The 18486-nt window shown below is 48.4% G+C and overlaps 1 protein-coding gene across 1 annotated transcript in view; it reads left to right on the top strand.

Moving 5' to 3' along the window:
* The window catches only part of APBB1IP (amyloid beta precursor protein binding family B member 1 interacting protein), a 788839-nt gene that overhangs the window by 581990 nt on the left and 188363 nt on the right, over positions 1–18486 (top strand). Inside the window, exon 9 of the mRNA XM_085631699.1 lies at positions 8820–8894. Within this exon, the coding sequence (XP_085487825.1) occupies positions 8820–8894 (75 nt within the window). The remainder of the gene's footprint in view (positions 1–8819; positions 8895–18486) is intronic.

Genomic DNA, 18486 nt, shown 5'->3' on the forward strand with positions numbered 1-18486 from the left:
GAATTAAAGAAACAAACTAGTCTGTATCAATGGCACTGCAGATATTAAAACCCACTTGGCCAGTCCACCCATACTAACCAGCTATTTTACACTATTCTGCACAAATAGAACCTATAACGTTTATATATTTTGGTGGGGAGCGCATTTTCTATATTTAACTTATTCGCATCGAACAAGCACAAATATTTACTGTGTGTATCATTTCATTATATTCTAAAACACATTACCTTTAATCAATTATATTTTCAAACACATAAATGAAATTTGGATACTGCATAATATTTTCACAATCAATAGGTAATCCGATACATTGTCCTATATCACTGGCTTAAGAACAACGGCCATGTCTAAGAAATAAAATAGGCAAAAGTAAATCCCAAAAAATACATACATGTCTACATGATAGCCTCTAAAAAGAACTATGCCTCTCCTGAAGACATATCTCCCCATGCAGAGGAACACATTCTGAAGGAATAGAAGCCTAAGGTGCATACACACTTTTATGGTAAAAAATGTTACCTCCTGGTGAAAGCCCTTCATGTACACCCCCAGTAAATGTGGGGGTGATCCATTCCTTTTCCCATCATGGAGGGAGAGTTACTCTAGCCCTTGGTTAAAACAGATCTCCAACCTTTTGTTTGCAGGGTGGAAAAGGAATGGAGGGAAGTTAGGGAATGCCCGCAAATATACATGTTTTTATACATCTCTTGGAATGCCTACTTCCTACCCCTTGAGTGGGATTTATGAGAGCAGATTTCTCCATGCTCATGGTGGAGAAATATACACTCATAAATCCACTTACACATGCTAGGAACCCTTTTAATGGGTTCATGACAGGCATAAAAAAGAGATGTTTGGTTGGGTTTGTGAATAGGGCACTAAGGTAATTCAGACCCTGGTGAATAGGACACTAAGGTAATTCAGACCCTGGCAGACAACGCGCTGGTCTGTCAGAGAGATGGAGGCAATAGCCTCCACCACTCTGACAGAGGTGATCCCCCCCTATTTAGAGATCCCACCTGCCTGGTGGACATCTCTGTAATGCAGGTTTGCTGAGCAGATCCCATGTTTTCAGAAAAAACGTACTCCCATATTCGGAGTTTATTTTCTCTAAATAAAAAAAAACAATGCACAGGGATTTTGCTATCTGCACCTAGGAGCCATTCTACATTTTATCTGCCCATGTACGCTTTGCCCTCCATGGTAGACAAGGTGTCTGAAATTACTGACCTTGTAATCCAGATCCAGTTGGAGCGATGAATGTTTCCACACTTCTTTGAATCCACAGCCAACCATGCATGGGAGGAAAACTTTGGTTAACATTGGACAGGAGAAATAGTAATAGAATAAGAAAGAAAACAGAAACACTGGATATCACCACACTGACTCATCACTCTGATGGTCATTGCCTTCTACTAGTTCATAATGGATATCTGAAAACAAAATTAAGAGCTTTAGTAGGGATGTGCAAAATTTGCATAATTTGCTGTCTCATAATTATATGCAGTTTTAGGAAAATCACACATAATTATATGAAATACGAATTCATCATTTAGTACTATATTTTAGAACTAAAGGTACCCTTGCTTCAATTTTTGACTCAAGAACGCATTGTGTAGTAAAAAAAAACAGCTAAATTCCTGCAAAGTCAGTACCAAATGTTTTCATGAACGACAAGTAAAAACAGGATGTGGCATAACGCCGTAAATTCAGGAATTTAGCATGACAAGAGTAAAACAAAATTCCCCAAATTGCACGTATTACTCCAGCCTAATTTAAATTTTACCAGGGCCTCACCATTAGTATTTTAGTAATAAGTTATAGTGCTTAACTCTTGGTTTTTCAAATTATATACCTTCTTTATATGTTCACATCTTCAACACTGGAACACAAAAAATCGGTTTGAAACCAAGGTTATAAATATTTAGAATTATCTCATTCCATATACTGATAAGGTAACTACTTCTTTTTTCGTGATAGCATCTTTTTTGGATGGAATATATATTCAAGGCTGTTTTCTTACACTGTAGCAACAATAATCGTTAGAAATATAAAGTACATATTGATAGCTATCAATCAATCAATCTTTCATTATTGCTTCAGCCTTATAATTAATACAACTAATACAAATAAATTTTAAAACACATGAAACAATGGCCCCACGCCCATCATCTTTTGACAATGAAATCTAAAATGGCATAGAGTCGGTGTACAACTAACTACCACTAACCTATCAAAGTGCAAGTGTTTCCAAAGCATAACAATAAAATAGCATACTTTCATTTTCTTCTAAGAATAATCTCAATAACTTGTTTGGCACTTAAAATCACAATAACAAGATGAAATTCCCTCCCTTTCAATCGCTACATATTTCCGCCGAAGATATATGTTCCTTAAATACATTAAAATCCTCAAGTGTGTTAAAATATTGATATCAAATAATCCCTTCACAAAACTCAAATCACTACCCAAATACAGTATAAGCGTCTTGAGAAATATATCAAACAGACTACAGCTGGTTCAGAATGCCGCAGCCAGGATACCACTAGGTATCCTCAGACAAAAGTCAGCGAAGGCCACGCTGAAAATGCTACACTGGATCCCGATCCAAGCCAGGATCAAATTTAAATTGCTTTCTATTGCCCACAAAGCCATGAACGACAAAGGCCCAGCCTTAATAAGAAAGCTTGTAGCTCCTTATGTTCCAGGTAGATCTCTAAGATCCTCTTCAGATCTGTTCATGAAAAGGACAAGAATAAAGAGATCAAAATGGGGAGGAAGATCTTTTGCTCATCTGGCTCCGAGTCTGTGGAACTCCCTACCTAAAGAAATGCGATTACTAAGAGATGAACTGGTATTAAGGAAAAAACAAAAAACATGGCTTTTTCCCTAATAACTTCTTCGCCCTGACTGCACCTTCTAGTCAGCGCTGGGAAGCCTTCGGGCAGCCATGCGCTTTTATAGACATAAACATAAGCCTTTTTAATTTAAGAGATGAGGATCTCTCCCATTCCTCACGTGGATAAGCAAAAGATGATAAAAAGAAAATATAAGTTTAAACTTCCTTAAGGATATATCTGAAATAGACAAATAGAGGTCTTTTCCACGAAACAATTGGATTTCTGAAAATACTCCTATGCTGACGTCACTCACTTCCAAAGATGTTAACAATCTCCAAGGTTTTCCATATGTTCTGAGAAAAAGGTCTTCGCTGCAGAAACAGCCTTGCTCAGTTGCATAGCAAGGATGCTGTGGATAACAAGGAACTTATGCTTGATAACATCAAAATGACTCCAGCCGTTTTCAGGCATCGTGAGAATAATTTGACTTCAGGGAAATTGTAGTGTTCGTGATTCATACTCTGGTGCCTCGCATAGGGCGTCCTTTGAAGGTGTGAAGCCTCTCTCCGGGTGGCTCCAACACTCCACGCACACTGCCAGCCTTTTCTCCCTCTGAAGGCACACACAACCTGCCAGTTCAGAGTCAATGAGATGGTTATACCTGGTATATTGTGTGAACAGTAGGAGTATGTGAATTTAATGTTCAAATATCTGGGAGATGAGTGAAGTGCCTAGCAACATCATGGGACGCCATTGTCATATACTCTGATGCTTATACTGCAACCATGATACACTCTTTATGCAGCCATGCATGCATCTATCGAGATACAAAAAACTACAAGTGGTATCGCCAACAGCCAGCGTAAACAGCAGCGCATAAAAACATATCCGAATAACGCATGTATTCATCTACATATGAACTTAGCATTGCCAGACTTAGTGACTTGTATAAAGTCATTTTTGCTTGGGTGCATGTCTTACCACTTGTGGAAGATGGCCACTTGAGATGGAAAACGCACCAATTGGAACCAAGGCAGTGAGAGCATCAGTGAGCACGGTGGAGTGGATCGGGAGTGCTGCTGTGCTTTGCCTTCCTCCTTTACTATGGGGGGGGGGGGTCAATAAAGGTGTCTGGGGACCTGAAGGGTGGTTTCAGAGTACCTTGCAAAGGGGTTGTGAAGCAATGGATGGATCATTGCTCCTGCATCCACTGAAAAGGGGGAGTGCGGTGAGGAATCGGGTTTCAGAGCTAGTGAGATCGCAGAGGGGCACAGAAGAGGACCACACTCCTGTACTGCATAGCCAGTGCTAACTATCCAATTGGTGAGGAAGTTGGGTACAGAGGCAGGAGGGGCAGAGAATACTTAATGTGGACGACTACAAATTCCGGTTGAGGGGTGACTCAATTCCCCTTGTAAAACATTGAAATAGGCCACAGGCGCTGGTCCCGGTCATTGGCACACCACTGAATGGGTGATCGGCATAGAAGACCTGACGTGAGTGATTGGCCAAGGGTTCTTTGTTATATTGACACTATCAGGCGACTATCGGTACGACAGAAGTGCTCTTGGCTCTCTTCTTCCTTCGTTCTGCCACAGTGCCACAAACCACTCCTACAAAAACGAACTGACGCCAGACACATAATATCAGATCATTTCTGTCGATTGATGGCAGTGGAGCAAGAAGTGAACGGTTGACTTTGCACAACTGGTTTCGTCCCCCTCAAGATGAAGAAAGATGCATAAAAAATGGATCCGACTAGTGTCTCTTTTTTTGGCGTCAAATTTGTTGCTGGCAATTATACAATTTGTCTTCTGGAAAGATCAATAAGTATCTACACCTGGTGATGCGGATGTCCTGGCATTGCCACACAGGCACCTATTACATTGACTATAAAAGGAGCTCTTGATGCAGGGTTGCAGAAATTGGAGGAACTTGGCCTGTGCCAGACGGGCAAGGGCATCACAATAGAACTGGCTGGAGAAATATGCTTTCTTGATTTTCCTGGTAGAATTCACATGGGTGATACAAATTAAATCCCCTAATAAGCGGGAGCAATGAATTCACCGGTGAACTTTTATGCTATATTAAAGGAAGTATTGGGGTGGTGAAAAAGACTCTATATATGTAGGAGCAAAGAATCACACAAGACGTCTACCTCTTTTGTATTGATCTTCACAAGGTGTCAGAAAGAGTTGATACAACAGCAAGGGCTGTGTGTGAATAGTACATAAAGTGAGTGTGCCAGAAAGGGGAGTGAGTGACGGAGTGTCGAACTATATGTTGAAGTCCTGATTGTAGACACACACACAACCAGGGCCGGACTGGGAACCAAAACCGGCCCTGGAAAAGTGCTCCCCGGGGCTTAGGGGTGCCGCCGAGCTCTTTGCCAGGGCCGGTTTCCGGCCGATTTTGTTACAGGGCCGATTTTGCATTTATGCTGCCAAAACGGCCCTGAAACAAAAACGGCCCCCAGGGACCCAAAACCGGCCACCACCTGTTTGGCGCACCAGGCGATTGCCCGGTGCCCGCTACAGTCAGTCCGGCCCTGCACACAACCCAAGGGCTTATCTGTTTTCTGTGTTTTTTCTGTAGAGTGAGTGCAAAGGGTCCAGTGTTTAATTTGTAAAGCAATGAATGCCGGTGCCCAAAGCAATGCTCAGAAGCCCGCAGCCGGCGATATTAAATGTTAGCATGCTGAATACCAGGGCCACCTCAGGCACTTTAATTCACCACCAGACACATTATGCCCCATTATCTCACTCTTGCATGTTCCTTTCCCCCTTTTTGATGGTTTATCTGTCTTTCTCTTTCTCCTTCTTTCCCCTTTGAGTGTTTTCCCTCTCTTGCTCTTAGGAAATGTCAGATCAAAAACAGTAAGTTCCAGGCCTAAAAAATGAGCGTTGGGTTGCCCCACCAGCAACCACCGGCTCAAATTATGCACTAAAAGGGTCCTAATTCTGCCTCCCAGATTCGGAGCTCAACCCAGAGTAGATAGCCCAATTACTCACCTATAGCGACAGGGATGTCAGTTTGCAAGCCTCATGTTTGCATGGACCCCTGAAGGTTGAAAATGCCAGCATCCCCTTTTTTTCTAACTTCATGCAAGCCATTCAAAACAAGCATAAACCTTTTGATGCCATCAAAAGGGAACTCGGGAACAGAGACGCCAGATGGGATCCTGCATATTTCAAGACAGTAGGTCTAGACTTTGACTTTAATGTTAATTGGGATAAGTCTACTCTCTTCCCTCTGACGACATGACATGAAAGGGCTGCTTTCAGATTTCCCTTTAGGACAGATGTAAGGGCTTTAACATGTCTTCTGTATTAGTCACAAGAGATAGGTAGGCCTTCTAAGAACTTAATCTAAGTCAGGTACCGAACAAATCTAAGGATGATAAATGACATTGGCATGTGCTCCGTCTTTCACTCCTCAGCTGTTCAATGCTATATGAAATGATTGTGTTTCCTAAGTTGATTTTCTTGCTTCAAAACACACGCTCTGGGTACTGGTGGGCCACTTTAAAATGGTTGATGTTGCACTTCAAACCCTGCTATGGAAAGCCGGTTAATCAAGGCTAGCTTGGGCTGTATGACGAGGGGATCACACTCCTATATCTATTCAACTATCATTGTGCAACGGTAAACATCATTTACCTCGAAACCGGAACACCGCATGCCATTACTACGCGGTCGTTACAACGACCACGTTGTTACAACGCATGCCATTACTCTGCAAGATGGAACAACGACTTTCTCTAGGGGTCAGAAGATGTTGGATATTAAATCCAACAGCTTCCCTACTGTTGCACAGACTGGGGTTGGAATAGTAATTTATACTATTCCAACATCCTGGCCCCCCCCCCCCCCCCGAGCAAGTCGTTGTTCCAACTTACGGAATAATGGCATGCGTTGTTACAACGCGGTCGTTGTAATGACCATATTGTAATGGCATGCGTAAAAAAAACATGCGGGATAACAAGACATATTCTTATGCAACACAACTACTGGTCATAAATTAATGGGTTTTCTTTTCTCTACAGGAACCACATCTTAGGCCTTATAGACGTATATTTAAGCTGTATGGGAGGGGGTTGATGACTTGGCTACCAACACACACTTGATGCCGTGGCGAGATTATAGTGGGCTACCACAACAAAACTATGATAGAAAGATATATATGCCGGATACACTACATTATCTGTATGCAAAAGGCTCAGTAAGTTAAAAGACCTGCTGGGTTTAGTAATTAGGATTACATTGGCGTATCATCCCTGGCTGGTGTATGGGGACATAACGCCAATAATTCCTTTCCACAATCCAGCAAGAGTTTACACTAGTAGACTGTGTTTTTATTAGATACTTACAATTCAGGCATGCCGTAGGAGTGCATGTAACAGAGGCTACTGCTCTATCGGAGAAGCTCCCCACCTGAACATTGAATACTATTTGAAGCCTTATCCAGAAAAATATTATGTTACTCTACAGATGCTGATTAATCATACTTTGTGTCCACTGGACAACCTAAGGTTAAAATGGGCACCAAATCTGGGGCGATGGATGATCCTGAGTGGGAGGAGGACTTGCAATGCCCCAATGAGGTGGCATAAGGGATGGGTTCAGGTTAGTGCATATAAAAATACTGCTTAGGATGTATTCTACTTGAGTACCTTTGCTTACATTTGACAAGATTCACTGTGAACTATACGTCAATGGATGTGGACGTGTTGGGGATGTCTACCATACAATCTGGATGTGTCCTACACTATGCCTATATTGGGTTCCCAATATTCTAGCAACAGTCTCTGAGATATTGCTGGAGGACAATGTTGATGTGCATATGAAATGAACTATCCACATCAAAATACTTGAAACAGTTCGACAATTTTCCCTTATGGCGGCAGGTCGTGATGTGGCCAGGAAATACAGGGCTAAAATGGGGAGGCTGAAGTCCCGGAAATTGAGGAATAAAAGTTTCATATGGATCGGTGTATGCACACAGATAAAAATATATATTTTATAATGCTGTTCCTTTTGACTCAAATTCATATTTCCACTCCATATGGATTGTATTAGGTCGAGATTTCAATGCTGCACCTAAGTTGTTAAAAATGTTATTTCCTAATATTAAACTTTAATTCACAGTCTTTTTTAATTTTCGTTGATCCAGCGTTGTAATGTGTGGGAACAACAATGACATCAGGCTGATTCAATGAGTTCTTTTATATGATATGTTTATATTTAAATTCACAGTACACTATATGTTGACCAAACACTGACCAAGTAATTTAATATAATTCACACACTGCAATCCTACTTCAGGTACACATGTCTAAAATCAGCAAGGTCTAATTTTAAAGATATTTTGAGCGCCTTTGCTTTCATCTTAAATTTTAAACAATTCTTGGGCACTTTCTTTCTGACTAAACATAAAATTCCTGTAGGTGTAAAGTTAAAAAGTAATTTTTTTAAATTGAAAGTGTCTCTTTAAGAATAGATTTTGCATCATTTTAACTGCTCATTATCATTTCTGTTGCCTGGAGGGATCTTATTTTTATGTGTTTTTGTATGCACAGCTTGTACTTAATACATTCTGCTTTGGTGCAGCAATTAATGATTTTATCAGGGGCAACACTTATTGAATAAATAATACAAGAAGAGCAAGCTTTCTATTTTTGTCATAATAGTTACATTTTGTCACTGTTTCTCTGAGTAAAAACAAAAATGACTCTGCAGCTCTGGCCCAAAGCGTCTCCCTCGTTTACATACCATGATGATTGTCTGGGCCCGAGGAGTTAGCTGATAAGCTGTATAAACGTTTGAGGTAAATATCACTCATAATGAGATTCAGGCAGCCATGTTTTGACAGCTAAGCATCTGTCCCCGATGACAGACTTCATTTCACATCGACATGAAGCGCTTTTTTGGAATCTGTTTAACTTGTATTAATCTTTTTGGCAATATGTTTTTTTAATAGAATTTCTACCATGCCAACAAAGGGAAGAATGAACGGAAGGACATGAATGACAAAAACAAGGAAATCTTACTTGAGGTAAGGCAATGGTAGCATTTAGATACCTTTCTTTTGTATTTTGAATGTTGTCAATGCAGTATGTATTTCCATTTTGTTTTTTCCCACCACAAAATGCGGAATGGAGAAAAAAGTCAGACCTCTTAAGACTTTAGCTCTTTTACTTGTGCACGTATGCACATCCACCTAAAAAGTAGTCAACTACAATTCCAGGATGGTTGGCCAATCTCCAAATTTACTCTTACTTCCATTTCATGATTTTTAATTGAATTTTTTCAATGAACTATTTTTTACTTCATTTTTTGGAAACATATGCATACCGCCTTCAGCCAGCGGCTTGTTCGTTTTTGTATTACTTTTCCACTGTTAATGCCTATTGCATTTGTTTATTGCCGAGATTACTTCAAGCATTCCATCTATCACTTTTATGTATACTTTAGTGTGTTGCATTAAGTGTAACAGGTATACCCAGAGGTGGGTCCTGTGTACACTGTGTCTGTGGAACAAAGCTGTACCTGTCTGATGAGCTCTAGCTAGGTTGAAAGCAGTCCTGTGTTCCCTGTGTTCCGGTCGAGGGAGGACCTGGCCAGGTAGTTCGGGCTGTACTGTTCCCACTGGATCAGGGTGAAGACGGATTTTTATGTGGCTGAGTATTCCATCTATCACTTTTTTGTATACTTTAGTGTGTTGCACTAAGTGTAACAGGCATACCCAGACGTGGGTCCTGTGTACACTGTGTCTGTGGAACAAAGCTGTACCTGTCTGATGAGCTCTAGCTAGGTTGAAAGCAGTCCTGTGTTCCTTGTGTTCCGGTCGACGGAGGACCTGGCCAGGCAGTTCGGGCTGTACTGTTCCCACTGGATCAGGGTGAAGACGGATTTGTGTATGGCTGAGTCCAAACTGAGGTGCACGGTGTACAGAATAACAATGGACTGGCATGCAGCCCAAGTAATCACCAGTGGCTGAGAATAATTGTCATTGCATCCATCACTTTTTTGCAACTTTAGAAAGATCACATCAAAGCACAAACTTTAATCAGATCAGAAGGAGTGGAGTGCTTTCATTGTATGCATTGTGCAACATCTTGCACACGCCACACTTATTTGGACCTGTGTGCAAACTCATCAAAAAGGGAGTGGATACTTAACCAACACGATCACTCTGAAATGTCACCAACGAAACAGCAGATGGCGATGCCTGCACCAGGGACATCTTAAGGATTTTGGGGGGCCCTGGGCAAACATATTTTGGGGGCCCCTGTTTGAAACAGCTTTGAATTTATGATCATTTGTGAGCAATTCATGATTTCTGAGGCCAGGTCGCTGACACTGCACAGGCAGACTGGTCCAAGTTCTAAATGTGGTTCCATCTAATATGAAGTATAGTGATGTGTGCTTTCAATAGTATAGCATTGCAGCAGCTTACTAATATTATTGTAAATAATCTTTGCGATCAACTGCTATGTCTCATAAAATGTTGCATAGTGTTGAAAAACGCAACATTTCTCTACAACACATCTGAAATAGACTCCCACACATTGCTATACAGGAAAATGAAACTTAAAACAATCTATGTTTAAAAATCATTGGAGGACATCAAGGCAGGACTGGGTGGAGAACATAGTCAGAGTTATCATGGGGCCCCCATTAAGGCTGAGGCCCTGGACAAGAGCCCACTTTGCCCATCCCTTAAAACGTTTCTGGCCTGCACCTCTCTTTACAGGCATATCCTTAGTAGGTCACAAAGGCAAAATAAAACAGTGCCAAGATTTTGAGGAATACTTGGACACATGAATTTTCAGCATGTTTCATAGCATGGTATTGGATACCTCTATCGCCTTAGCGAAGCTGTGTGCAATGCTCGCTGGTGGTGTTATTGTGAATTGGAACTGAGAAATCACTGTGAGCTACGTATTTTTTTTAAACAAAAACAATCGTATTTGGTTTTATCTGTTTTTACATCCTTTTATCTTGCTCGGAGTGGGGAGTGGGAGTCTGCTGCCATTTTGCTATTTTGCACTGCACTTTCACGGAGCCTCGCTCCGAAGAGGATTATTCCACTTCCGCCGGTTAGCGGTCTAGTGGCTCTTGGGGGAGTACTTTAGGAGCATGCTGTCGCGCCCGCGCAGCACTTGATCGCCTTAGCGAAGCTGTGTGCAATGCTCGCTGGTGGTGTTATTGTGAATTGGAACTGAGAAATCACTGTGAGCTACATATTTTTTTTTTAAACAAAAACAATCGTATTTGGTTTTACCTGTTTTTACATCCTTTTATTTTGCTCGGAGTGGGGAGTGGGAGTCTGCTGCCATTTTGCTATTTTGCACTGCACTGCACTTTCACGGAGCCTCGCTCCGAAGAGGATTATTCCACTTCTGCCGGTTAGCGGTCTAGTGGCTCTTGGGGGAGTACTTTAAGAGCATACTGTCGCGCCCGCGCAGCGGACGCGCGCAGCGGGCGCGCCGCTGGTGCGCCGAAGGCGTGCCTAAGGCAAGCCCATCTGTGCCCGTCCGCACCCAGGCAGGGCCCAGGGCCAGACCCCCTGGTCCCCCTATACCATGTAGATGACAAGTTTATACGGTGGAGGAACTACAGTTGTGGAATCATGCTGACAAAGGCTTACTCTGTCATAAACTGTCTCTGGACAATATTCCTGAAGCTATTGATGCGGTAGGAAGAGCTGATGGGGCTTTAATGTGTAACGAGTGCATGTGTTTGATCCCAACACCACTTAATCTTCCTATTAGACATAAGGAAACCTCTCAGGTTGCGGATACTAACACTGGAATGGCTAATAACCTGAAATGTGCCCTATTTAATGCCAGATCGCTTGTTAAGCATTCGGTCGAATGTGCTCTGTTTCTGGAAGTCAAAAATATTAAATTGGCCTTTATCACAGAGACGTGGTTTGACAGTACTTCAGGTCCTGACCTGGTTAAAGCCACGCCTAACGGTTTTTGCTGCTATTCTCTTGATCGTACTCACAAAAGGGGTGGATATATCATGATTCACTGACTCCTCATTTCCTCCCTATCTACGACCTCGGATGCGAGGCTCTGTCTTTTAACATTTGCTCCACACTCTACAAACCTTTTAAAGGGATTTTAATTTACCGCCCACCCGGAGGCAAGACTGACCTTTTTAATTCTTTGAATATATTATTTGAAGAACGCTTGAGTCAACAAACATGTGTTGTGCTAGGTGACTTCAACTTTCATCTAGAAAATCTGGATGATCCAGACACAGCCAGGCTTATTCACACCATGGCCCTAGGGGGACTTGAACAATTGGTCTCCTCCCCCACTCACACGAAAGGTCATACCCTTGACGGGATTTTTTCAAATAACTATGACCTAGGTAACATTTCCGCCCCCCCTATTACCTGGTCTGACCATTTAGTTGTTATTTTTGATCTTAAGTATGCTATGACGGGACCTTCCGGCCCTAAACATAAGAAGGAGATTACGATTAGGGCTTGGAGTAAAATCGATGCCAAACATCTTGATTCTTCCCTCTTGGACTCAATGCCTACATTTTCGCATGATCCTGAAGTAGCAACGGGTTTGTACAACAGTTGGCTAAAAGATGCATGTTTTTACGCAGCATCCCCCAGAAAATTGATCCCGAGAAGGGCCTTACCCACCGCTCCTTGGTATTCTGGAGAGCTCAGGGATATAAAACTAGTATGTAAACGGGCCGAAAGGTGCTGGCGCAAAAACTATGCTATAGCTGATAAATTAGTGTTTAAATCAGTGATTGCGAATTATAAGCAATCCCTTTTGCTAGCTGTTGGAGCCGGCCTCGTGGCGTGGTCCTGTTCCCCCTCGCTAAGCCGCACGAGGTCCCATGCACCTCGGGGCTCCTCCATTTTGGATTATACGTCACTCCACGTGACCACCTACATGACCCTGCTCTACCCGGCCTCGGTCCCAGCGAGGCCCGACATCGAGGCGCCAACCCCTGGCCTGGGGGATACCACGTGAGCCCTTCCCACTCCCGGCGGAGGGCAGTATCGATGGGACCCCCAACCGTTCTTCCACACCTAGGTGCGATCGCCCCACAGCTCTCTGGGGCCTGGCGCCTCTCCTGCTGGGCGTCTGGCCGCGCCCTACCCGGCCTCTCCGCCCTCCTGGGCGCAAGGGTCCGGACATCAAAGGGCTCCAGACCTATATCTGGGGCGACCCGGCAACAAGAGGACAGTTGTATCCCGGAGTCAAGAGCCCTGCTGATCGGATCGCGGCTGACCCTACGGAGAAAGACTCTTCCTGAACCGACACTCTGAGCCCTGCTGACGACGTCGCGGCTCCATCGTGCTTACAAGACCTTCACGAACCTTTGGGGCCCTGCTGACGCTGTCGCGGCCCGACCTTGTTGAAACATACCACCAGAGCCCAGCTGACCTCGTCGCGGCTCGACCGAAGCGGACCTACCACCGGAGCCCTGCTGACTGTGTCGCGGCTCGACCCAAGCGGAACTACCACCTGAGCCTGCAGACGCCGTCGCGGCTCTCCACGTCCGAGCCGCTCTGAGACCAGCACCCAAGGTCTGGCGCAGAGCCTTCCCGTACCTGGCTGGTACTAAGACTGTCCCGCTACCCTATCCCTCCAAGAACATTGAGACTCTTACCGGATCACTCGATCCCATTGTAAATATTGAACCGTGCTCCTTTTTATATAAAGAACCAAGATAAGCAACTGATACGGAGTCCTGTGTGGTGGTGTTACTGGGCCTAGTACGATCATAGGAGAAGGACCTCTCCTAGGAGGCTTCTCAGCGGCGCTCGGCTATAACCTTGCGGTAGGAAGGTGCCCCGGAGTAGTCCCCCCGACTCCCCGGTGGTCCTCCCTCCAACATTTGGTGGCCAGCGACGGGATCCGAGCCAGACACAATCGTACAGGCAAGTAACGCACCCACTACCTAACCAGACGGAAAAAGAAAAAGGGAACCATGGACGGCCAAGAAGCAACCGTGGCCGCAACCTTCCAGCTGGAAAAACTGGAAGAATACACCCACAAAGAACTCAAACAATTCTGCAAGGACAAAGGGATCCCAACCACAGGATTGGGCACCAAGGAGGAAATGCAGAAAGCCCTGAAAGCCTGGGCAGAAGCCGAGGCCACTCCACCCCGCACCGAAGGGACCTCGGCCCGGGACGAAAACCTGCCGACCACAACCCCGACAGATGGGGGGGCGAGGCATTCCCGAAGCAAGCCTATCCCACGAAGAAATGCGAAAACTAGAGAGGGTCCGGGCACACGAAATGGACCTCGCCCGACTCTGGCTGGACGGCGAGCTCCAACTGGCGGAGAAGAAAATTGCCCTGGAGCAACTACGGCTGCAAGAGGATATTGAAGAAAAAAAACGGCATCGGGAACTCGAAGAGAGACGGCTAACCCTCGAGCACGAGAGGAGCCTCAAAGAACTCGAACTGAAAGCCAAAACGGGGGAGACCAGCACCCCCGGGACCCGGGACGCTCCGTCACTGACCGAGCCAAAGGTTCATATCCCCAAGGATGTCGTCAAAGAATACTACAAGAACGACGACATCCAGCAGTGTTTCCGAGCCTACGAGGTAGCCATGACCTCCCATCGGATACCCCGGAAGGATTGGGGTGCCGGCCTATGGGGGAGGTTCCTCAGCGAGGGCCGTGATACCCTGCTGCAACTCCCCGACGCAGTGATGACCTCCTACGACCACATGAAAGAAGCCCTACTCACCCGCTACGGACTATCCGCCGAGATGTACCGGCAGCGCTTCCGAGACTGCAAGAAGCTCCCCGGTACCACATGGGTCGAGTACGTGGACTTCTTCAGCCGGGCCTTTGAAGGGTGGATAAAAGGGAGCAAGGTCACATCGTACAATGAACTGTTCGACCTCATTGTCTGGGAGCACCTCGCCAACAACTGCTTTGTGGAACTAAGGCAACACCTCCTGGACAGTAAACTGACAGAGCCCCGGAAGCTCGTCGCCGAAGCAGACCGATGGGTCAACACTCGGGTCCCCCGGAACCCTGTGGGGGACTACCAACGGAGTACCACGGGTCCTCCTCGCCAGTGGGGCGGAGGAGGGGGGTCCCACCGCGGTCGAGAATTCCCAGCCGGACCGCCCAGAAGTCCGCCACGAGGCCCAGCCACCAACCACACGTCCCCGACCATGGGCCGAAGGGGGACCCCCGTCGCCCGGCCTGGACCCCGACCACCAGTGACCTGCTTCGGCTGCCAGCAGACCGGCCACTATGCCAGCGACCCGGCCTGCCCCGTGAACCGACGGAACGGGACCGCTGGGCCCCCTCCCCGACAAATAGCAGCCGCAGCCCTGGGGGAAGGAGAGGACGAGGAGGAAAACCGCGACGACGGATCCCCCGAGTGGGAACCCGCTGCCATGTCGCTCGTATGCCTTGGCTCCCGAGAAATGGTGCCCCGAGCGGCCCTCCCCAGCAACACCCAGAAGTACCAGCAGTGGGTCACCATCAATGGGCGACGGGCCGAAGCCCTCCGGGACACTGGGGCCAGCGTGACCGCTGTCTGCTGCCACCTGGTGACCCCCGAAAAAATCCTGCCACATGTCCTATGCCCTGTCCGGACCGCGGACAACACCGAGAGCATGTGCCGGATGGCCAGGATCCCCTTCGAGTGGGGAGGAGTGTCCGGCACCCTAAAAGTGACTGTCCGCGATGACGCCCCCGTGGACTGCCTCCTGGGAAATGACCTAGAGAGCTCCCCCTGGGCCCAGGTGGAGCACCGCGAGCATCTGGGGATGCTAGGGCTGCCCGAGTGGGCCTGCGCCACCACCCGGTCCATGACCGCCCAACCAGCCGCTGCCGCGGCCACCGACAAGCCTACGGGCCCAGAGCTATCACCGTCCTCCGGCACGGAGGAACCTGACGATGAGGCCGGGCCATCCGAACTTTCTCCCGACGAGGCCGCCTCCCTCAGCGAGATCCCCGAACTGGCCCAGTGGCGCCACGATGGGGGCCCCACCCGCGAACAATTCCAGCAAGAACAGAAGGCCTGCCCGTCCCTCGAGGGGGCCCGACAGCAAGCGGCCGCCCAGGCCTCGGGGGACCCCACGGGAACCCACTGGGTCTATTGGGACAATGACTTACTATACAGCGAGCAGAAAATCGCCGAACTGGGAGCCGGCCGGGTGTTGGTGGTTCCCCTCCGGTTCCGGGAGTTCCTCCTGAACCTGGCGCATGACGTGCCCCTCGCCGGACACCTCGGGCGGGACAAGACTTACAGCCGCCTAATGACCCATTTCTATTGGCCCCGAATGCGGAGAGACGTGGACCACCACTGCCGGTCCTGCCAGACCTGCCAGGCTAGCGGAAAGACTGGGGGTCGAGTTAAAGCCCCCCTCCAACCATTCCCAGCCGTCCACACCCCGTTCGAACGAGTGGGGAGCGACATCGTGGGGCCCCTCGACCCCCGAACCGCCCTGGGACACCGCTTCATCCTGGTACTGGTCGACCACGCCACCCGATACCCCGAGGCCATCCCACTCCGCACTGTGACAGCTCCAGTGGTGGGCCGGGCCCTGATGGGCATCTTCTCCAGGGTGGGGTTCCCCCGAGAAGTGGTGAGCGACAGGGGTACGAACTTTATTTCAAAGTACATGAAATCCCTCTGGCAACAATGTGGGGTCACCTACAGATTCACCACCCCTTACCACCCCCAGGGGAACGGACTGGTCGAGCGGTTCAACAGAACCCTAAAAGGGATGATCCAGGGCCTGGAAGAGCCCCTGAGGAGGAGGTGGGATGTCCTGCTACCCTGCCTCCTGTTCGCCTATCGGGAGGTACCACAGAAATCCTTGGGCCCCTTCGAACTATTGTATGGGCACCCCGTCCGAGGGCCCCTCAGCCTGGTCAAGGAGGGCTGGGAGGCGAACGTCCAAGATGCTCCCCCCGACGTCTACCGGTACCTCCTGACCCTGCGGAACCAGACGCGGAAGTTCCGGGCCCTGGCAGAAGCCAACCTCGAAGCCAGCCAAGAGGAAATGAAGCGCTGGTATGACGCAAATGCCTCGACCATCAAGTTCGAGCCGGGCCAGCAAGTCTGGGTCATGTCACCCGTGGACCCCTGCGCCCTGCAGGACAAGTGGACCGGGCCCTTCAAGGTGGTTGAGAAGAAGAGCCCCGTCACCTACCTGGTCGACATGGAGTCCCCGAGGAACCCCCTCTGGGTCCTACACGCCAACCGGTTCAAGCCCCACTTTGCCCGAACTGAACTAAGCCTGCTGCTGGCTACTGACGATGGGGGCGAAGCGACTCCGAGCCCCTACCAGACCTCCTGGGGTCCACGGGCCAAGACGGCTCCTTGGAGGGCGTCCACCTTTCCGCCACACTGACCCCGGAACAGCGCCATGACTGCCGGAGGCTGCTGCAACCCTTCGCTGCCCTCTTCTCTCTCACGCCCGGGGTGACCCCCTGGTGCGTCCACGACGTGGATACCGGGGACAGCCCCCCTGTGCGACACCGAGCCTACAGAGTACCTGACCGAGTCCGAGCCTGCATACAGACCGAGGTCGCCAAGATGCTCGCCCTCGGAGTCATCGAGCCCTCCGACAGTCCGTGGGCCAGCCCGGTGGTCTTGGTGCCGAAGGCCGCCGCCCCCGGCACCTCTCCGGAACTCAGATTTTGTGTAGACTACCGGGGCCTGAACGCAGTCACCAAGACCGATGCCCACCCCCTGCCACGGGCAGACGAGCTGATCGACCGCTTAGGGGCCGCCCGCTACCTAAGCACCTTTGATCTCACCGCTGGGTACTGGCAGATCAAGCTCACTCCCGGCGCCCAGGAACGATCCGCCTTTTCCACCCCCGATGGGCACTACCACTTTCGGGTGATGCCCTTTGGTATGAAGAACGCCCCAGCGACCTTTCAGAGGCTGGTGAACAAGGTCCTGGCCGGGCTAGAAGCCTTCAGCGCAGCCTACCTCGATGACATTGCAGTCTTCAGCGACCAGTGGGCCGCGCACCTAGGGCACCTCAGAGAAGTCCTGGCCGCTCTCCAAAGGGCCGGGCTCACAATTAAGGCCAGCAAGTTCCAGATCGGTCAAGGATCTGTGACCTATCTGGGCCACCAGGTGGGGAGTGGCCAGGTAGCGCCCCTCCAGTTGAAGGTCGATGCCATCCAGGCGTGGGAGCCCCCCGCAACCCAAACCGCTGTCCGGGCCTTCTTGGGCCTCACCGGCTACTACCGGCGCTTTATTAAAAATTATGGCAGCATTGTGGGCCCCCTTACGGAGCTCACTTCCAAGAAACAGCCCAAGGTAGTGCACTGGACGCCCCGCTGTCAGACCGCTTTTGAAGCCCTCAAGGCGGCCATGTGTGCTGCCCCGGTGCTACAGGCCCCTGACTACAGCAAGGAATTTGTGGTGCAGACCGACGCATCAGAGTACGGGGTCGGGGCGGTCCTCTCCCAGATGGACGCCGAGGGCCTCGACCGACCTGTGGCCTTTATCAGCCGCCGACTGCTGCCCCGAGAACAGAGGTGGAGCACCATCGAGCGGGAGGCTTTCACTGTGGTATGGGCTCTCAAGAAGCTCCGGCCCTACCTTTTCGGCACCCACTTCAGGGTCCAGACTGACCACCGACCCTTGCGGTGGCTCATGCA

Source organism: Triturus cristatus, chromosome 10 (assembly GCF_964204655.1).
Source record: "Triturus cristatus chromosome 10, aTriCri1.1, whole genome shotgun sequence".
NCBI lineage: Eukaryota > Metazoa > Chordata > Amphibia > Caudata > Salamandridae > Triturus > Triturus cristatus.